The 23,062-nt window shown below is 44.7% G+C and overlaps 1 protein-coding gene across 5 annotated transcripts in view; it reads right to left on the bottom strand.

Annotated features, from left to right (window-relative positions):
- The window catches only part of DOCK1 (dedicator of cytokinesis 1), a 314,587-nt gene extending 291,827 nt beyond the window's left edge, over window positions 1-22,760 (bottom strand). For all 5 annotated transcript variants that reach the window (XM_087764572.1, XM_087764573.1, XM_087764574.1 and 2 more), the window contains exon 1: window positions 22,612-22,760. In XM_087764572.1, the coding sequence (XP_087620698.1) occupies window positions 22,612-22,657 (46 nt within the window). In that variant the 5' untranslated portion in view covers window positions 22,658-22,760. The remainder of the gene's footprint in view (window positions 1-22,611) is intronic.
- Between the last annotated feature and the right edge of the window lie 302 nt (window positions 22,761-23,062).

Raw genomic sequence — 23,062 nt, 5'->3', positions numbered from 1 at the left:
ACCCTTCCCAAAAGAAAATCTGGAAACTCTGAGCACTGAGATTAGCAAGGCCCAGAAGAACACAGGAAATTTCCCTGACAAATATTCTGCAAACTGGGTTTGGTTGGAAAAAAATATTAATAATCTGAAAAACAACACAGTTACAAATCCTAAAGCTAGATTTTTACATTTCTTGTGGAGCAAGCTCTCCATAAGAAACAAGATCTTCCAATACCAAGTAGGTCCTCATGACGGACAACAGCGACTCCAGTATTTCACAAGTTAATGAATTATACTCAAGGTGGACCCCTGAAAGTTTCTGCACAGTTCTGCAACTGCAGTTAATGTCCTCCAATGAGGTTACCAAGTTTAAAGGTGTTTCATACACTAACAACTAATGAAATGGCAAAGCCTTCCTTCTTCACCCTGAGGAGCTATGTACTTCTCGTCTTCACGTTTCCAGCACGTAAAGGGCTGTGCTTCTCCGAGCACAGACCTCCTCTTTACAGTGACAGCCTCCAAAATGCAATGTCAAAGGACAGCTTTTTAAAAATATCTCAGAATCAAAATTTCTTACTGTTGGTTATAACTCTTCGCAGAGCAAAAGCATGTTTGGAATACGATAGCTACCTCAACACTTTCTACCAGCCCTCACATAACCGCTTGCTTTTCTTTCTACGTCACCTTCCAGGGACGCGGTCGGTGTGCAGCATCGGTCAGAAGTGCTCCAGTGGGACTCTGATATTATTATTGGAACAGAAAGAACCGGGTAGGTTATGTGTAGCTGAGACCAGCCTCCCCTTCTCGCAGGAAATCTGCGAGCCAACCAAAAGAGTGAACCAAAAGAGTTCACAGGACATTAACGACACGTGCTACGCTCATTACAGGTCACAAAGCACTTCCAAAAAACCCTCAAACTTAACACCTACAGCACAAGGCCAAAAGCCGCAGTTACAAAGGCAATGAGAGACCAGACCCAGGAAGCACCCTCGCTTACCTGCCCAATTTTCTCCCATTCCCAAGCAGTCCTAAGAAGCAGGCTAGAGCCCGTATTACACAGAAGATCAACAACGTAAATTACATCTGTAAGAATTGGTAACTGGAAAAAAAAATACTTTCTTGATCTCAAGTCTGATAATCGGTTTAGCCCCAAGTGCGCAAGCAGGAAGCATCCAGGCGGGCACATGAGAAGGTCTAATCCCACCACGAGGACGGGGCACGGTGCCCAGCGCTGCCTCCAGCCGTGGCCACGACTTCATTTTCAGCCTCCAGGAGTTACTGTGCCTTCTCCCCAGAATTTATCGAATTGCAGTTTACAACGCTAACAACAACGAATACACGACGGGCTGCCTTGGTCCTTTTCTCTGCAGTACCCCTCCTACTTTACAGACAACAGGCTTTAGATTTAAGAAGTAAATAAATATATCTGAGTGCAAAAATGAAAAAAACAAAACAAAACAAAAAAAAAACCAAACAGTACAGCATGGAAGATTATAAATAGAGGAGAGGACACTTCAGGGTAAAAAGAATAAGGGTCAAGCGCATCACAGAGACGAATACCAACAGTACTTAAATGAACGCTTTATAAAGTAATTAGTTCTATTGACATCAAAACAAGCCAAGCTAGCTATTCCTGTTTTAATGTTTTGTTAACTTCTTCATTATTAAAGAGAGATAAACCCCCCCTCCTAGGTATCTAGCGCAGAATATTTCAAAGCCATAATTGCTATTCTGCAGGAGAAGAGGGTTCTGTGAAAAACACATTAACAAAAATTAACATTTTGAACTGCTCTGAGCAGAGGGATGTTACCGATGGTGAATACACGGCACACGGGACACCGCTCAATAACACTCATCCGAAATGTTTTCAGTTCAGTTTTTGCACGTACCGGGGAGGACAAAGTTACGGAGTCAATACCAACTCCTCCAGCCTTGTGTGGTTGGAGTTCAACACCTAACTCCATACCTCAGGTCTTCACTTAGATCTCTTGCACACTCCCAGCTGTCACTAGAGTCGAGAGGACCTGTGGGTGCTCAACACGTCCAAAAATTAATCCAACTCGAGTCTTCCACCTTCAGGACCCCAACGAGCAAGCTCGCTGCCTCGTACCAGACATCCCAGTCAGGAAAAATTCACATTATGACAGATTAAAAACAGTCCAGTACTCAATTTACCCTTCAGCTAAGCATTTCTCAAACATTTAAATGGAATAACACTAAAGATCAAAGGCAGCTACAAATAAAAGACATTAAAATTTAGATCCAAGAGCGCTAACTGGTGTCTATCACAACAAGGAGGGTCAGATAACAGGAGCTTCACTGTAATGACCAATTCTTTCGACAGAAGATGACAAACAGCCATCAAGTGGTAATTACTGCCCACGACAGCTCCCCCTGACCTGAAGTGAATGAGGAGCAATGGCCAGAGAGGGAAGAGTTATCTTTAAACATATATATGTGTGAAAAATATGTCTAACAAAACAAAACAAAACAAAAAAACAACAAGAAAAAACCCCCACATTTTTGGCTTGCAGCAGCATTGACAGATCATGAAGCAAACAACTATAAAGTGCATTCCACCCCTGTGATTACAAAGCAAGGCTTGAGCTACACTGCATACTCCTATATAAGCTAGCAGATAACTCCCTCTCAGGGTAATTTTTTATGTAGAGTGACATCAAAAGATGTTATGACAGATAAAATGTTTGATTGGAGCAAACAACAAGGCTTTAATCAAAGGAAAAGACAAAATTTGGAGGAATAAAGCATGAAACTGGTATGCTTATATCTTGCCTGATCAACTGTATTCTGAGTCACCATTTAAAATATTTAAAAGCCTGTAGTACAACTTCCCTTTTTTTTTTTTTAACTGAAATAAGTTTTGTTTAATTTGGAAAATCCAGTTCTCAGCGTGACAGATTTTCAGCTTGGAGAGGTCTAAGCTAAATGAAGCATTAGGAACATTTACACCAGCTAACGTCAGGCCTCCCCATCACGCTTGAACAGAGGACCAAGACTTTCTGTTTTGGCAAAGGAGTTACACAGCCTCATAAGTTAGAAAAACCTTTGCTATAATGTACAAGCAAGATAAGGAGCATGGTTACTCCAGCAATAAGGGATTTACGACTAAGACCTAGCCAGTGCAAGTTAACCTCATGGTTAACACTAATACAGCATTCCAATGCTCTTCATGCACAGATTTTTTTTTTCCTCCTTTCTAATAAAATTCAACTGAAGAGGCACAGCTGAGCTTCTCTATTGCAACCGAGTACTCTCATCCCTTATCATTTAGAAGAATGCTACTTACGATGCATTTTCTCCTTCAGGAATACATCTGTGATAGAGGTAACTTAAGAGACCATGCAGAAGAGATACCAAAGGCACTGGACTGCAGGGAAGATGCTGCTCTCTGAGCTACAAACGTGCTGCCTTTCCGCAGAAGGAACACAGGAGTTAGCTCAGGCACTTGCAACCCAGCGCCCTTTCCCTCAGCTTGGGCTATAGTCTGCACTATAGATGAAGCATCAGGTTCATATAGGCCGGTGTATGGCAATCAGCTTTAAATGAGCAAGGGATTCAGCTGTGAAGGTGACTTCCTTCCAGGAGAAGGGGGCTCTCCCTGCAGAAGACCCTTGAGAAGATAAAGGGGGCAGTTGCTCCCCCATGTCTCTGGCGTGAACTCTGCACCTCCCAGACACCTGCATCTGACCAACGTTTTCTAATGGTGTGAGTTTTGGGGTTGTCCTATGCAGGGATGGGAGTTGGACTCGATGATCCTTGTGGGTCCCTTCCAACTCGGGACATGCTGTGATTTTATGAATTATAAGGTTAGCCTGCTGAAGAGAATGACCACGACATTTTCTCAAAGGTGTGGACAAAGAAATAAAAAACTTTATTTTCCAGTTCTAAGCATCATTAACTATGATTGATTTAATCTAGAGTTGTGGGGGCCTATTATATTTGCAAAATCACACCTACAGACCGTATTTCCTCGACAACCACGTTACGGGTACACTTGCACTGGCTTCCCAACAGACCATTTCGGGTGCAGTCTTACATCTAGCCTGCTTGTAAAAACTGAGGTAAGCCAAAACTCTTCATGATAGGGAAAGCACCTAGGAATTTCAGGGGACGTGGCTGCTGATGATTAAAGAACAGTTGTGGCTTTTGAGATCTGCACTGAACAAAGCCGGTAGCACATGGATTTGGTATGTCTGTTAGTCAGGGTGGAGCTAGCTGACATGAAGGCTGAAGAGCATCCAGCAACCTTTAGGTTTCAGCTCCGAGATGTAACGAGCAGAACTAGGATGGCAAAAGAGAAAACACAAAGTCACAGCGACAAAGCCATCCTGAAGCCACCCCTCACTCCCACGCCGCAGGACAGAAGGTTTCAGTGCCACCAAAGATACTTATTTCTCCTCATCAGCTGCACTTTCAGCCCAGCAACTCTGGGGGTGAAGGCTCTCCCTGCTCCCCTCCTGCCACCACAGCCACACAGCACATCTACACAAAAGCACCGAAGTGCCAAAAGCAAAGGATTAGTGTGGGCACGGAAAGAGCAATTTTTTTCAACTCTAGGAGCTGATAAAGAAAGGAACAATGAATAGGGCATTACAGTAATTGCACTAAAAACCCATTTACTGCTAAAGAATGCAAAACAAACACCTCTACAGAACTGCACTCATTAATCCACGTGCATTAGAAAAATGAGGAGTGCAACACTAGAAGAATTAGAGAGAGGTGACAGAGGGGAAAAGAAGGAAAAGGCAAACAAAGGTAACATCAATATATACTGAAAAAGCTTTTCTCTGACTGTATGAAAGCGGAGAGATCTTAAGATACTATAAAAATATTAGAGTAATATTCCCTGGAATTACTTTGCATTAAAAGCTGTATTAATCATTCCACATTCCTAAAAGAAAGCAAACTACATTTAACACATTATCAGCTTTATTTTACGCTGTCTTTAAAAGAAAAAAAAAATAAAAATCCCAGAATCATAATTGTGCTTTTTCCATAAAAGCAGACTGAAACCACGGAGACGAGAGCAAAGTCTCTTGTAAATCCTTTAGTATTAAAAACAAAAGAAACCTGAAGGTTTTCCTCCTATTTTGTCTAAAAGGAAAGTGGCTGCCTTTAGTATTAGGCTCCTTAGTCCTCTGTTACTCACCTGGACAATTTTCCCATTTTTACAGCTCAGGTTAATGGAGAAGGAATAAGAAAAAAGAAGGGTACGAGTCAAGACTTGCACCTAAAATTTGGTAAAGGCTATTATTTCACGTGTGCATTAACCGAGGGTGGGTCTTCCCACCTTACTGAAGTCACCCTGTACTTTGTCATTCCTGGTCTCACCAAGTTCAGATCACACTTCTCTCAATATTCCAGTTATTTTATCATCTGAACATTCAAAAAGATGAATTTCCTAAAGAGAGGAGAAGTCTGAAGAAGCTTGTAGACTTGCACAGTTACCACCAAGCTAATGGAGAAAATACAGCTCGTGGTTCCACCTCCCCAGTAATGCACTACATCTTACTGATTAAACCCACGAACGTGACTTGTCCCGCCAGTCTCTCTCCAGCAGGACTAGACTAAATTCAGCAAGTATAAGTAGATGGTAAGGATTTACTCTCATTTTCCCTTACAAAGGGGAGACCGTTCCTTTTTCCCCTTCTTCCATCTGAGCAGAAAATTCCGGGGGGGGGGGGGGGGGGGGAATAAAAATAAGAATAGTTCATCTGGGAACTCTACCCCCACGCAAGCCCAGGAGCGCCGCCTGTCCTTCATGAGCTACACAGGACATCTGCCAAGGGTTGGAGAATCCTGAACCTGGACTCTGCCACCCCTCAAACTGAAATCCCTGCAATGACAGCCTGCCTTCCCTTTTCCCAAGTGAGGGCACAAAATGCTCAAAGGGCTCGCAGGAATAAATTCTGCATTTAGAGGAGAACCTAAGCACAGGTGCAGCACCGACTGTCGGTTGAGCACAGGTTAGAAAGAGCAAAGGGCAACCCAAGCCTCCGTAAACATAACTAGACACGTCAGGTTTTATAACAGATGGCAACACAGGGGAGCAATATGTTTTGCAACGCATCTGGTATCTTATTACTACCCAACATGAATTAATAAACTGAGGCAACTTCATAAATCCAGAGCAATCCTCAAACTTAAGTCATGATGCCTTCCAGAAGTGCAGCTACCCTGTTGCCGCATCCTGCGGGCAGAGCTCAAGTAGGACAGAACAAGATGTACACTTGTTCTTTCTGCACTAATAAAAAAAAAAAATTAAAAAAAAAATTAAAGAGCTCTGGACCTATCCAACATTTCCAAGAACCAAGTTCAGATTCTTGCTTTTCCTCCTCCCCCTCTTTTAAGGCAGATACTTTATTTTTAGGGAGCTGAGGAAGATGGCAGCTCACTCTTTTAACAGCTTTCTCCCTCCTCCTTCTTGCTACTTAATCTGTATTCAGAGTACTTCACCACTAAGTACTGAGGGTATAAAGCTGAAACCACTGTTAAAAAAAAAAAAAAAAGATACCATTATTAACTATAACAGCATTAATAACATGCCATAATGCATAGCTAACAAGAAGTACAGTCAAGAACACTCAAATCGATTTTTAATATTAAGAAGTCCATTAACTGAAACATTGTATGCAAGAAGTAATCATACCACCCCAAGCTCTTAACACTGGCTGTTGTAGAAAAAACAAGATGCTGATTTAGACAAACAGAAAACATTATCTAGAGGCAGATGTCTTGGCATCTGTCTTCTGGTAACACAGAATCACAAAGTAAGTGAGTTTTGATGTTCCCTTGTGTTTCCTGCATTTCACTGGGGGACACTAAGAAGCACTAACTCAGCTCTTGCTGTGGTGGGCCTACAAGCAACATCCTCAAGGAAGGCAAAGACAGCGTTTGAGCATGCACGATGCCTACCATCGTGTACCTGAAGAAAGGACTTCTGTGCTTTTAATTAACTGAAATTCAGAACAGCCTCTACCTGAAGTCTTTGCAAAATTTGCAAAACCTTCAATATTGCTATGCATAAAATGCATCAAGGGATCTGCTGGGCATGAGAGGGAAGGAAGGAAGGAAAAGAGTTAAAACGCTGGAGGGGAGGAGGAACTAGGTCAGCTTACGGTCAATGCTGGCAGAGGACCAAACACGTCTGAACTGGCCAGGAGTCAACGTCAGGCCGCATCATTAGAGGGAGGTTCCCCAAGAGATGATATGCGACCGAAAGCTGGCAGCGCTGCAGCTCCATGCCCACTGCCGGCTGACGTGCCCCTGGCTGCACGTCCCTGCCCCGTCCCTTGCACCAGCGCTGCCGCCCACCCCATCCCTCGGCCAACAGCTGCAAGGAGTTCAGCTTGCTCAGAACCTCAGCGCTTCTTCTGTGACAACTCCATCAGCAATTTGGAGCAATCGGGGAACACCAGCAACGGCAGAACAGCGTGGCCAAGCATGGGGAGGCGACAGCATCAACTTCAGCCGACACCGACTATGGCCTTAGGAGAAGGTCCCAAATAGAGCAGTGCAATTCCAAACTGTCCTGCCAAACACAGAAGCAGGTGCAAACATCCCCAAACGCAACAAGCTCAACCTTAAAACCAGCTTATGGAAGGGACTATGTTAGAGTTACACGCACAACGCAGGCAAACCCTGAAGTCCTTCCCAATCCAGTGCGCCAGGCTAAACCAGCACAAGTTACGGTCAAAGTCTGCACAGGCACCAGTGCTCAATCACAAGCTGCCGTTCTGGTGCTCAAGGATGGCATATAATTTCCCAAGTGACTGGGAGCAGCATAGGTTGGGGAGAAGACTGGTCATGGATGACGGACACAGCCAGTTCCTCAGGACCTTCATCCTTCACGGGATGAAACAGAACCTTTATGAAAATACCTTTTTCAGCTTGCTGCTGCTGCTACGCAAAAGCCAGCAAGAACGAAGCCCAGTTGTATCTGCATGAGGATTTTAACAAAAACAATCTGCGCCACGCTCATCTTGGCTCCATGTGAAGATGTTTGACGCATCAGTCCCCTGTTTCTTCAAGCTTTTCCCTTGCCATTGCAGCAGGTCTCTATTGCACCGAACATAATTTCGTAAAGAGGGTGTCTTTCACTAAGCGTTTCTGTAGCAGTGAGCTTAATGTTACAGCTATATTTTAATAGTCATTTCAATGACTATAAAAATCAAGTTCAACACTATAAAACTGCTATCACACTACTGCGGAAATAGTTAGCAAAAAAACGGCCCCTGCAAGGCACTATTCGCTGCAATATAGAGCTGACGATGCAGAGCAAAAAGCCTAAAGCAAGGGGAAAATGGGGTGATGGGAAGAAGTTTTCATTTCCTACTGTTCTTCCTCCTCAGCATTTCTACAACGGAAAACAAAATCAAAATTCCTCCGTTGCTTTCTCAGGACAGCTTATGGAGTGGGGAAGAGAGGAGAAGGAGTTTTAGGCTTTTTACTCATTCATTTTTACTTGCCACCAACTTATTTGTGTCTCAGTCTTTCCAGCTGTCTCCAACAGCAAGAACTACAGAGAAAAGAGCACGGATCCAGAGTCAAATAATCCCTGAGGAACCTGTTCTGCTTTCTTAGAAATAATAGTCAGAGAGAAGAATTACCTGCTAAAAGCCGCGGTTTGATCCACCAACACTTTCTCTTTTCCACAACAGCTAGGCTATTGCAGAAATAGGAAATATATGATATTTTTCCTGGAGTTGTATCTTATACCAGAATTAATGTAAAAACGTAACCACGGAAGCGACTCAAACAGCCCTGAATGCATTAAAAGATAAGAGTGGCATTTTGCAGAAACAGGGAAAAATTGTTTTTCTCCAAACCAGTACGAAATCACATGCCTCGTGCCGCTTTCAGAAGAGCGGCAGAGCTGGCTCGGCAGCTAGCCTTAACAAAGAGTCACTGTCCGGCTCGCCGCGGGCTGCAGAGCCGGTCTCTCATCATCAACACCTTCCACTAGCAATGGGGTTTCCTTACAGCTGTTAGAGGGAGCTCGTATCCGCACGAATTCCATGTTACCCGCCTAAGAGGAATCCTCTGAACCCATACCAATTTTTATGTTCATTCTGGAAGAAATAAGGAGAAGGACATGTAACTGATATGGTATTACTATTCTTTAAAGACCCAGCATCACATTTTACTCTCTCCATGAACCAAACTTCTGGGAAGTAGGGAAAACCTGAAAGCTCTGCTTGTGGACCTTGAACTCCACACCTTTTTGCGCAATAGGAACCTAAATTTATAGTCGCAACACTTAACTTTATCACAACTTAATTTGATTGTTCTAAAGCCTTTTCTAGTCTAATTAAAGTTCATCCATCACAAACGAATGTGGGAAATTCCCAGAGGAGGACTTTCCGCCAGCAGCTGTTGAGTCCTGTCCTATTGACCAATTTGGTTCCCCATTGCTAGGGCACCCCTCAGCCCACCAAAATGCATCAAAGACGACCCTTATAACTACCATCCTTACTCCCCCAAGTCTCTAAATCACCCTCCTTAATTCAGAATAGCTCAAGGCCATAACACCTTATCTCCGAAGCATAACCACCTGAAGAGAGTGTATTTTAAAAACGCCACTGACGGACACGTGTATTAATGCTAGTAGGCTGTTTAAGGTGCCACTAACCCAACAGTAACTTGCTATAACTGTTGCTATAAGAAAAAAATATTTTAACTATTCTTTCTTTTTCGCATGTTATCTTCCCAGCATCATCCCAACTACTGACTGAAAAGAGGTGAAGCATTAGCACACCGCACACGCACGCTGGTAGCCCAGGGCAGCACCAGCCAACAGAGCAGGCAGGAGCCAGCTCCTGGCTAGAGCAGCAGACCAGTGCCGTTTCTAGCACTGCCCCGTTAGAAACAAGAGCTTAAGGAGAACCATTTCCCTGGAATGATTTCCAAAGCAACACAGAAGATATTAAATCTGTTCAAATGTTTGTATTTGGCAAGCTCCAACTGGTAGCACAAGCTCGTGCTAAACCAGACAGCACATCTGTCCTCCACAACCACCTTCATCTTAAAACATTTGTTTCCCCCACTGTAAAAATACTCCATTAGTCTAATAACCAGTGGTTATTTCTCAACTATTCAACTCATTCAGCACTTTCAGGACCTCTACCTCAAAACAAAACTATTAAAAAAAAAAACAAACTAACAATAGCTAGTGCATTGTACGCTCAATTCAAGTCCCGAAAACAGCTCCATTTTAATATATAAATCAACACACATTTGCGCTGGCTAAGTTTGGTGAAAACCTCCTACGAGACACCTGGACGATTCTGCAGCGGGATTCGTGTCCATGGCCTGTGCGCCGAGGACCGAGGAGTACTGAAAACGGTGGGGAGGGGAAGAGTATTTGTGCCATTTTTCTGTAGGAATCCAACTTACTCCTCTCGATTAGGAGCCTGCAGCATTCTGGAGAAAAACGGTTTAAATTTTAAAAACGTTTCTTGGTCCATTAGTGTCCCAAGAGCGAGACTGTGTTGCTGCATGCAAAGGTAACAACAGAAACGCCTGCGATGTGCAGATGTAGTAAGGAGCGAAACACGATGGTAGAGCCCAAGGCTTCACTGAAGTTCACCAATATTTTACTTTCTACTAAGTTTACTCAGTCATTTCTCAACGCTATCACTATCCTACCCATCTCATCAACACTTGAGCTGGTACGCAATTATTCTATTTCCCCTGTGCAAAACTATTTTATATTTTTCACACTGCTTATGTAAATGTTATGAAAGCATCAAGACACTATTATTTAAACATAATACATGAACTCCTAATCTTAACGTTTATATCTTGATGCAAGAACAGCTCCCAGATCAGCACGCTGTGTTGCAGATGGTATCACGCCTGGACTGTGAGAGCTTAGACGGTTATCCCGATATTTTATATAGTCGGGCTCTAATTGTATTAGAACTTCTTCCAGCGTTCAGCCAAGAACACGTCCGCCTTCGTGTGCTCCCACTGCAGAAACCAGCAACTGTTGCATTAAGTCCAAACTGTACTTTCTGTATTCAAGGCACAAATCTGAACCAGTTAAATCACTCAGTTATCACAGTTCAGTAAATAAACAGAGGCCTCTTTTGCGGCAAAAGGTATTGATAAAAATCTGTTAATAAATCATTTCAAGAATACATTCAACTAGAGAACGAAACACAAGCTGAACCCACAAAAAACTTCTAAAAATGTAAACAGTACCATAACTGAGCAATTCTCTCAAGTCTTTATTAAAACGTGCTTGTCTGGCTATATCCAGTCCACTGCCTTATTTTTTAGGAATAAGGATTCCCACCCCGCAGAGCTTCAAGTGAGCTACTTTACGCACTCCTCAAAGACTCACTTTCCCCAAATAAAACCTTGCTAACGGGACACACTTCCCATTATGCAGGCAGCACACACCGACTAAATGAGTAACTCCCCATCGATCTTGCAGGCACAATTACAAGGCGGCACTGGTTTAACGAAGGCTTTGTTATAATCGCATCAAGATCTGCGCGTGTGCTACCTGCATCAGCATCCCAGTAGCGCGATTCACCAGGAGAGACACCAGATCGGACTAAACAGAGTCCAAAGTCCAGTTCCCATGATCAGCGTTTTAGAGACACATCGAGACCTTACGGCAGGCAATTCTGTATTAGCCAGCGCTAAAAAAAATTCCCTCGTCCATCAGTACCTTATCAGTCCTGGAGCTGTTTAGGACAGTAAAGCTCAGCATTAAAGCGATCCAATCTAATGTAACTGCAGACGTCCCTATTATCCGGATAAATGTCTAATGCTTTTTTTAATCCTTTTAGACTCTTAATTACAGTGAAACACTCAAGAACAAAACCAACAAATAAAAATAAACAAAGTATAATATAATAAATACCAAAAGAATATTTGGCTCTCCATCAAAAGTTTGGGGTTGCTGTTTTGTCCCATTTGACTCACACACTATGGAAACTACTGCCTAAGAAATACCTCTGCGCCACAAAAAAAAAAATCTGTTCTCATCTCCAACCACTTAACTTGTGAGCAAGAACAACTGTTTTCTCATCAGAAGAGCTCAATAACTGAAAACTCTGGGAAAGGGATCTTTACCCACTATTTCAGTCCCTTCCAGGGCTTTGTCACATGTCACTGAATTCATTTTAAAACAGAGTCAATGCCAGCTGCTGTGCCTGTGAGCAAGTCCCAGTCCTACAGGAATTCTGAGTTGTTCTTCTGCATACTGCTGCCCATCGCCTGGGAAGTCCAGGAGAAAAAGGTCGTCGTCTTTATGCCCAGCCGTTAGTGAGCACCATCAGAAGAGACAAAAAAAAAAGTACAGAACAGACTTGACCAAGGTCACACAGAGGTGGAAAACAGATCGCCAACAACTAGAGGCACTGCTGACTGCTGTCGAGGAATGAGGCAGTTAGATACTGCCATACCAAAGACGTACCTTCTACAGAGTAACGCCGATCTGAAACGGAAGCCCAAATACCTCCAAAACTAAACTAAAAAAAAAGCCACAAACCACCTTTTTTTAAACCAACTTACTAAAAACACTATCAGTAAAACCACTGTTTTAGTTACACCACTTACCCTTTACACTGGAAACCTCAGAGATCAATCCACAGAAGGAAAAAAAAAAAAAAAAAAACCACAAAACACACCAAAAATACAAAACCGCAACGACACAGGACACACCAGCCTCAGATGGGAGGGAAAGAAAAGGTCTCTCAAGTCTACTTCACCTAAGATTCTTGGTCAAAGAAGCATCGGGAAGGCTATGGATTGATGGAGACACAATCAACACCTACTAGTCACAATAAGAAAAAAACCAACAGGCAAGAGTCAGACAGTACAACAGCGGGAGGTGGATGAGGGTCCGTATCTCGCGCACGTCCTCTGCTAGTGAAATGATTCAGCCTCCACACATTGCAAATGAGTGAAAAGAGGTTACAGTTGGTTACTGGAGGGCAAGAGGACAGCAGTGCTCATATATTTTTTATTTGCCCCAGTTATAAGTCTCCAAAGATAAACACTATTTCCCATCGCCGTGAAGGGTGAAGCGGGGGTAGCCAGGTGAGTAGGAAGGAAGGAATTCCAGCAGGGACGATGACGGGCAATGCCTGCAGAAAACTGGTGGGCAGTTGTGTATAAGGACAAAATATGAGAATTGAAGAAAAAAGCTTGGAAATCATTAAATATTAAGAAGCGTATGACAGAATAAAGAACATACAAAGGAAAATAACCAGGTAGCAAGAAAGCTTTCATGTATAATTGTAGACAGTTTTGTATGATAATCACATTTTGCTCAAAGGATACAAAGCAATACATTCCCATACGCAGAGCGCGAAGCCACCAGGACATCCAGCAGCCGAGTCCAGAGGCCAGACACCAGGCAACATCACCATCACCTCATATTAGACAGAGCGTGCTACAGCCTTGAGTATAAGCACTATTTTCTATATGTTTGAGCTATGAATGAGCCACCGATTGTCTGATGCAAAACAGCAAAAATGGTAACATGCTCCCATGCGACCCCAAAGCAGTAGGGAAAAAAAAAAAAATAAACCAAGACGACAAGCTTTTCAAACCCAGGCTGTATTGCAAGGCAGAAGCAAGGACGGAGAGACTCACAGCCCACAATATGACGACAGTCTCCATAGCAATTCGGGAGGGAATAAGCACAGGCTTGGTCGTGCCTGCAGCTGGTCCCTTCTTCAGATCCACTGACCAACAGGAGGTCCACGCAAGTCAAACCAGCTGATGAACAAACCCTCTTTTAGCTCTTTCCATTACTTAATAAACAATAATAATTAAAGTAAAAGTAAAAACTCCACTTCTTGCCATCATGATGTTAGTTTTTATTCATATGCTCGTATTTTGGGAGAATAACCTTATATTTAGTCAAGAGAAAGTTTAAAGGTTCCCACAGACCCTTATCTATAACTTTCCTGACCCAAGTGACGTGCTTAACCGTATCTCTACTTAGTCATTAAAACTGCAGCGCAACCCCTCCTTTAGAGGACAGTATTTATATAGGGCATTCCAAGTCACTGCCCTGATAATCCGCAGCCATTTCAGGGTCACGATTCGTTCACCGGAGTCACATGCACACCAGATTTTTTGAAAGCAAGCGTCCCTTTAAACTGTTCACCATCTGTGTCAAGACTTGGAAACTCAAATGTCATCAGCTCCTTCCATCTGGCTCAGCACTGAGATATTTCCTGTCTCAGGGTCCACGACAGGAATACTTTTTACATTACCAGTCCTTTCATTTCACTTCATTTCTGATACGCAGCCTTTGCTGCCCATAGTACTATACACACACCACGCCGAAGCAGAAGCAACTCCTCAATAAAAGCATGCAACTACATTCACTGAACCATTCCCTGTTGCCGACGTTTTCTCCCGCAGACCAGCTGGCACAATTCGGAGGATGTTAAAGGCTAAAGCATCAGCTGGGAGGCAGGCAGGCATGCCTGCTGCTGGAGACACAGGTAACAGCAGAGCTTTCCATGACCCTGTATCCCTGTCCCCTTCCAACATCTCCCTTTAGCCTTATGCAGGGATCACAGGCACCACCAGCGCTGGGGTTTGCCATCTTACTTCTTCTGAATTCTTTTATTTTGTTTTATTCCACATATGGAAATTAGGAAAGCCCTCCTCTACTAACACAGCGCAGTTGAAGGTCCTTGCTCATTAGGTCTGGGCACGGTCCGATGTCATCAACTCCTTGTTTGGCATCATTTACCTCCTCTGGGGACCCACGGGCTATTCAGCTACGTTCTCTAAACATATGGTATTTCAACTTCAAGTTGAGTGATGTCAGTGCTTCCGTGCTTTGTTCGGAGAAGGAGAAGGCAGGCAGAGCAAACATAAACACCTAACGCTGGACTTCCAAAAGGTATCTGGATGCTCGAAGAGGCTCTCGGGCCCATCACGGTTCGTGTGCTCCCCAAATCCCAAGCGCCCACCGGCACCGTCAGACGTACATTTTTCAAAGCTGCTCAGGAGCTGCGCCCCCAGGAAGCTCTGCCAGCAATTCATCAGGAAATCACCACATCAAGCGGCAAGGTTCCTCCACGAGGAAGACAATTCTCCACGATGCCACCAACGATGCCCTCTGTGCACGGGACTCCTCAGGGACTCCTGCTTTACTACACCACGCTCCCGAAACCCCTGCACCTCGCTCAGCTTGGGAGCTGCTCAAGCAGGTTTTCAACCTCAATATTGATTAATTTGGGTAGTAAAAACACTAAAGTGACACAGCTGCTACAACAGTACAGATGTACAGAACAGAGTGCCATAAGAAAGCAAGTGCCTACAAGCATATATACCAATTATGCACGCTTTTACTTCCATTCGTGTTCATAAATTACGCAGCAAACCCTATGTTGCTCAATACTTTCTACCGGGTAAAAGAAAGACATTTTGCTACTCCAACACCCTTTGGTGAAATGAGCCACCACAAACCTCGGAAAACATGTAATAAAAAGGTTTGTGCGAAAATAATATAAACAGTACTCTAAATAAAGCAGCAGTGCTAAGAAATATTATAAAAAACCCCAAAAATTCATGTATCATGGCCAATAGTTACTTCAGTTATTCATCCATCTGTTTGTTTTGTTATGTATATGGATACATGATTACACATAATAGTTCTCAATGTAATTATTGCAGTTTAGTTACAAAGCTATATGGAGCAGAAAAATATTTCCAGAGATATTTCATATTTTGCTGATGAAACTGAAATTCAGCAACTGCTGCTTCTTGTGTTACGAGTGTTTACATCAGAAATCAGATTTAATGCACAAATTACATAAACATGGGAAGATAAATAATACTATAAATATATAAATGTTTTCACAACTACAGCCTGAAAATGTAGATAAAGTTTCAGACTTACAAGAATTATCTCTTTTTGAACATTCTTTTGGTTTAGATATGGCGTGAGTTCAATTTCCCCCCAAAGCTAAAGGAGGAAGGTATTCCATAAGTCATTAAGGCATTCATTAAAGCACTATTCAGAAAGCGACTATTGTCAGAATAGCCTTGGGATCTACCACAGGCCAGAAAACAGAATTTAAAATGTTTTTAAGTTTACAATAAAAAAAAAAAAAAACACAATGCTAACTTTTCAGTGGTCCCTCTCCTTGTTAAAGACGACTCGGAAAGAAGAGCAGCCCATGTATTTCATAGAGATGGTGATCAGCCACCACGAAATGTTTTGTGAAAGTTTCAGACTTGCAGCAAGCAGAAGAGGCGAGGTAAGACTGACATCTGTAACAGAGTAAATACTTTAAAACTGGCTTAGCGCTAGTTCCTCATTTGAGCTTCGATTCATTAATATAAGTCAGCTTTCAGCTATTTACCTACAGTTGGACACATCTACAGGTATTTAACAAGATGTATTGGATTTCAGTCCTGAAGGACTACTAAAGGATTAGACAAAGCGTATCCTGCATGTACTCTACAGCCAACACTGGACAAGCTCCAGAAACAAATATTTCAAAGAAAAATTATTGCAACGCTGATGCCTGTAGTTGCAAGCTGACAGAAAGGCTTCCTGCAGATGCTGGTTGACTTAAAAGTTGCATCCAGTTTACTTTCTCCTTCCCCAAAAGCTCTGTCTATGCAGAAAGGAAAATGCATTTATAATACAAAGAAAGCTGTGCCAAGTACGGCAAACAGCCTCAAATTAACATCGTATCAGTGCACCTAAATCGAGCATTTACAGCAATGAGAGACAAAGAGGAAAACTACAAAATCCACCAAGGTACTACTTGAAATTCAGATGGAAATTCAGAAATGGTTTTCCCCCTGAATTAATACCAAACCAAAAACCTGATTTAGGACCTTGTCCTACTGTCACTTCCACACTTGTGTACGATGTAAAGTGTAAATCCTCGCCTTGTGAAAATTCTCTCTGCCTTTTATTTTCCAGGAATAAGAGTGTTAATTAACAGCTGAAAAATTCCTAAATTCACTGAAAATTTACTCTGCAGAGTTAAATAAATGCTCTGTATTACACCCGTAGGCAACCGGTTGCCTATAGGAGGTCAGTATGTGCTCTACGAGGTCGGGGCGGGGGGCGGAGTATTTCTGGTAAATCCCTACAGGAATCATTTCTTGGAACAATCCCGGTTTGTAATGCTGTCACTGACCTGGACGAAAGCAAACAGGAGTACACGCTTGCTTCCACTTATCCGGTATCTTTATCCCTCTCCAATCTGTCGCTTGCAACAAGTGTTTATTGACAGAGAGCAATAGTGACTGCCGAGTAAACTGAGCATAATCAAGCACATGCCTACAGTCAAATTAAGGTCATTCATTTAGGAAGAAATACACTTCATCTACCAGTCCCTCACCTCTGCTTCGTGTGATGCCAGGGACAGGGGAGCACAGAAATGCATCCCTTCAGCCAGCAGGGCATTAAAAGGTATTGTAAGATATGACAAAACAAAACTCTAATCCGGGCGTACAGCAGGGTGTGCTGCCTCTAGGAGACCGCATCTGCATGTGCTTTCTCAAAATGGTAATACACCGATAAATACATCAGCAAATATTGCATGGGCATTTTTGCTCCATCAGCCTGGGACGTGTCAGAGCGCAGTCCTGCTGTCAGTAACAGCACAGAGGTAGCTGTCCTGTCCTCTCAGACGGCTCCAAATCTCACTCACAGAACAGCATCACAAAAATTCCTAAGACGCATGACTAAGATGCAACTTTTTCAATCTCCTAAAAAACTTCTCTTCCCTACTTCAAGGCACAACTACGCAAGCACAAGATCATCAACTCTCTTAGTAAACAAGAGAGAGTCTCCACGCGCCACCACCACTCACCGCAGCTGTGGACTGTAAATCCAGGATCGCACAAAAGCCTTAAATCTGTCCTAAACCGCCGCCGTCCTCCCTCAAGCAGCAGAAGCGAAGCAGCACTGCTTGGCCATAGGTGTTCATGTGCTTTCAACGGCACTGCTCTTACCAAATTCCTATCCCCCCTGTCGAAGAGCCATTACAAGAGCACAACTCAGTTGCAAAATTTACATATCATGACCTTTGTATCACCACTTAGTCCACCAACTCATTAGAGCTCTCCCCTAGTAATAAAAAAAAAAAAATCATATATTTCTGCGTACTTGGGTTGAAGATACTTCTATAGACACCTTCTGAAAAGCTATCCGAATCTCAGAGAGGCACTAAAATACCCTAACCTTGCAATGTGGCCAAAGTCCATCCTCTTTCAAAGCATCCAAAATCCAGCTAGTTATGATTTGCTCCGTCGTGACACGCAACAAAAACTCACCACTAACAAGCAAAAACACAGGAACTCCCAACTAGTGTGGCTCACAGTAAAATCGGTTTTGTTTGTGGGCTGGTCTTTTTGCTTGTTTGATGTTGTTTGTTTGTTTTTAATTAATGCACACGCAGGCACACACCCTACACAGTAGAGTGAATCTGAGCAGCTTGCATGATCCTGGCTAAGGACTGGGAACGACAGACACCATCTCAAGTATTTGCAGCACCCCGTCTGCTTAGAGGAAAGCTCGAGCACACCGAGATACACCACAGAAGTGCAACAATTGTACAGATACAGTCACAGAAGTACAGGCTATTTTAAAATGCTGGTGTCCTTGACATATACATTATCTTTGACCTAATACATGGCATGAGGAAGCACCTACCCAGGCACCACGTGCTGTCTTGAAGTAGTAACGCTCAGTGCGGCTCCCTGTACAGATACCCAGCCCTTTCTTCATCAAGGCTTTGAATTTATGAAGCTGCCCAAAGCCAGGAGCACCTTGCCTGCCAGCAGAGCCCACACTGGCTTACTGATCACAGCAAGGGCACGACTATCCATGTTTGCCAGCGACTCATTAAGAGTAGCAGAGGAAAGCAGAGTCAGCATCCTGAAAATTAACAGGATCTCAGAGAGCACAAGCCATGTAACCGGGAAGTTCTCCTTCTCCATCTCACCATGCACAGACACGCATGGCACTATTTTTCTATTTCCCCATTTATTAAAAAAAAAAAAAAACACAAACAAAAAGACAAAAACAACACCCAACACAACCCAGATTAAACTATCACAGTGGTGGTCTAATTACTCCATATCTGCACATACTTTTGAAGACAAAGGCATTTTAAATACGGGTATTTGCGGTCACCACAGTAGCGCCAGTTCTATCTCTTACTGCAGCTTTAAGTCCAAAGGAAACGGGTCAAATGACAGTAGAAGTCAAGAGGATTTGGAAGCTACTAGAGCCACTTTATGCTATTTCAGAAGCACTATTCAGGCTCACAGACTTCCTAAAGCAGCTCATTACACCTCCTCTCTGCTGGTGTAAGGACGAACACCAACATTACAATTTTCGCATCACACGACAAGCAGGAAACGCGGGACTGAGCAGCCACACTCCGCAGCCGCTCGGGGCACCGAGGGCACGCAGCAGACATAAGCAGCCTCTGGGCTCTCTGAAAGCCTCTAACGTTGCTCGTGAGGAAGCCGTACACCCACGTGGCCATCTCGCCACCACCGCATGCCTCCCCACCGGCTCGGGGCGAGAGCTGAAATACAGAGCTAGGCGCTGAGACGAAGAAGAAGGATACGCAGCATCAGGAGTGAAGAAAAGCTACTTCAATTAAGCCAATTGTTTTCCTGTTTTGGATGGTTCCCCGTCTGTTAATCTAACAACTGCATTACCCCATTATATCCACACCCATTCCCCATCCAGCCTCCCCGCACGCCGAGCCCTGAATTCTCTCAGGAAGCGGAGCTGAGTCACGCTCACAACTGTCTGCTGAGATAATGCCTGTGCACGACGCAGCACCGCTCCTCATTTTAAGGCAGTAAGTTTAGTTTGCACGTGTGCTGGGCATCCAGCATCATCTGCAAACCCCACCGTGCAAGGTGGAGCGCGTTGAGCAAGAGGAACGTTTCTTAACACACCTGTATCCTACCACAGCTTCAGGATAGGTATGTCGCAGTATTTTCTTCCTACTGCGTCACAGCCAGCAAATCTTTGGGACTTGAGACGTTAAGAAAGCTTAGCTGTGCACAGGAACACACTAGTCAAGAGGAGGAAAAAAAAGTATATGTATGTATTATATATACACATGTGCATATTTTATATACACACATCTTTACATATATACACACTCACGCCTATGTATACATACACACATTTCTGAGCTCCCACAACTGCAACATCAGTAATGCCAGCCACAACAACAGATGCCTTCCTGTGATTTCTGCTTTAGCAAAGCGTACACGCTACGTATGTTGCATACGTGTATCGCTAAGATGGCAGTTCAATTAACAATCCAATTAACACCAATCAATTAACAGTTCAACTATTTGGGAAGAGGCAGATGTTTCTGTTCCACTGTCAGTCTCCAGGACTGGCCATGGTAAATAGTTAGGAAGAAAAATATTCATTTATTAGCACGTTCACCTTAACAGTGCCTTCTCCATTTCTCTTTGGGACTACGTTACTGCTACATCAACTCTCCACAGCCTGAAAGTTTCACAAGCAGCAAAAAAAAAAAAACCACCAGAAATATCGCAGTGTACAGAAGCACCCATTTTTAATAACACAAAGATGCGTAAAACGCATGCAACCAGACTGAACGTTCATCTTCCTCAGGAAGAAACCTGGCGACGCTGAAAAGAAGTTATCCCTCCCAAAACAGCGTCCAACAGCACAGCACGGGCAAGCGAATCGCAACGTTCAATTAGCTCTAAATCCGATTTCATCTCCTTGCAACACTACGTCTACTTTCAACTCTCACACCCCTGCAGTTCAGCTGAGAAATACCCTAATTTTGCTGAGGTTCATCCCTCTTGGCTAATGTGCAGGAAAAAGAAAAGAGACTATCACAGAAAAACAAACCTATTATAAAACCGTGACAAACTTCCCTCCAGAGCAGTGGACACAAACAAAAAATACCAACTGAGCACATAATCTTGTGGTTTTTGAAACTGTGAAACAATTTTTTTTTTCTTAAACGACATTTAAGTCTAGTTCTCTTACTGCGAATACAATTTCCCACACTGGATATCCAAATATACTTAGAGTGTATTTTAAAATACTGTTTATTCCACCCTACTTATTCTCTCACCCTTTCAAAAGCACTTCCAAGACATCAATTCCTGGAAACCCAGGTTCGGGCAATCTCCTCCACCACGGCGTTAGATACAAGTGCCTACAAAAGAGGAACTTGCTTTCGAGTGTCACTGGTTTCTAACACGAGCATATACTATGTGACAATTTAGCCATTCCAGTCTTTCAGAAATACCCTACCCATCCCACACCACGAAGCAGGTATTTGGAAAACTTAATGAGCGACTGCCATCTGTAGCATTCCTGCTTTCTTCTATTTGTCCTGCATCCTCAGCGCTGATATTAGTCACAGTTCTCACGCAGTGTAACCAGCCAGCTAGGATTTGCTAGTAATTGAAAAGTCCTGCTCTTGCTTTCTAGGGATGTACGCACAGAATTTAAAATTAATTCCTAAAATTCACTTGGGCTCTACTTAGACCCAGAAACTCCCTTCTTCCTGCTCACGTTGTTTATACAAGGCTTAGCGGTGGGTATAGATGAAAAGTAAGTTGTTCTTCACAACCAATAGAGTCCAAGAACCGCGGTGGACATTGAATGTTGTATTTCCACACTGAACAGTCAGATTTATTATTTCCTTCCCCAAGACAAACGCTCTCGCTCATGGCAGTAAAGTTTCCTTCTCCATCACCCCGAAAAAACGCTTTTGATCAAAACAAAACATCCTCAATATCAAGACAGGCCCTCTCGGCACAACGCTGCCCAAAACCACCCCAGTTTGGTTCCGTTTAATTAGAGCGGAGACGTTTTAACCACCGGCAGAGAACAATCCCCCTCTGTTTGAGGGACGGAAGAAGCGCAGTACGAAATGGATCCGCGGACAACAGCGTGCAGGGGAAACCCCTCATCTGTATGAAAATCACACTCCCTGCAAAACGAAGAGCCTTCTCCCTTTGTAGCCTCAAAAGCTCCCTCTCCTACGGAGGGATGCGAGAGGAGGGAGCACCGGGCATCGCCAGGGACCGGGTGGGCTCCCAGCTGGCGCAGGGCAGCGCTTCCCACCCAGGATCCAGCACTGGAAGCGTACCCTGTTCAGCTGCCGTCAGGGAGGGGGTGGGGGGGGAAGAAACCCATGTAAAAATAACTCGGAGCCCTCTGCTATTCAGAGAAAGTGGTACTCGGGAAGAAAAGAATGCAGAGGAGAAAAAGAGAAGGCAACTTTCCTAGCGAGGGCGACTCAAGCGCGGGTTGCCCGGCGTTTCCAGGCGAGTTCCAAACTTTCCCTGGGCAAAGCCCCGCCGGGCGGCGGCGGCCGAAGCGCCGCGGGCGGGGGCTGCAGCCGGCGCAGGGAGCCCGCCCGCCCCGGGGGCTCCAGCCGACCCCGCGGCCGGGGGGGGGGGAGGGGGGGGGGCTCCTGGGCTGCCGCCCGGGGAAGCGCGGCCCCGGCCCGCCGCAGCGCCGAGCGGAGCGCGGAGCCGCGGCGGGGGGAAGGCCCGCGGCTGGGGGTTCCCCGCGGACGGCGCGGGCTCCCGCAGCGCAACAGGCGGGAGCGGGGCCGGGAGGGTCCTCACCTACGCCGTACTTTTCCTCCCTTTTGGTGGGAACCCAGCGGGTCATGGCGCTGGGGGGGCCGCGGGAGCGGCCGGACCGGGCGGGGATGCGAGAGCCCCGCTCCTACGCCGCCATTTTCCAACCCCGGGACGGGAAAAGTTTCTACCGACGGCGGAGTCATGTGGTGCGGGCGGAGCCAGCGGCCTGGCGCCCCGGCCCCGGCCGCCCCGCCGCGGGGGAGGTGGGGGAGTGCGGGGCGGCGGGTCCCGCTCGGCGGCGGGAGCAGCGCGGGCCGCCCGCCTCTCCCGCCTCGGCCGCCCGCCCGGTCCCCGGGGCGCTGAGGGAAGCGGCGGGCGCCCCAGGAGGGAAGGGGCCGGGGTCCCAAAGGACCCCCTCGTCCTGCCGGCAGGAAAACCCCGCCGCGTCCCGTCTAGTTTCCACACAAAGGGAAGCGGGATGGGGTGGTGCCTC

Source organism: Nipponia nippon, unplaced genomic scaffold, assembly GCF_047370975.1.
Source record: "Nipponia nippon isolate SJK-2023a ecotype South Korea unplaced genomic scaffold, ASM4737097v1 scaffold_3, whole genome shotgun sequence".
In the NCBI taxonomy this organism is placed as follows: Eukaryota; Metazoa; Chordata; class Aves; order Pelecaniformes; family Threskiornithidae; genus Nipponia; species Nipponia nippon.
The sequence above is the reverse complement of the archived record's forward strand: the minus strand, read 5'-3'. Positions and strand labels throughout refer to the sequence as shown.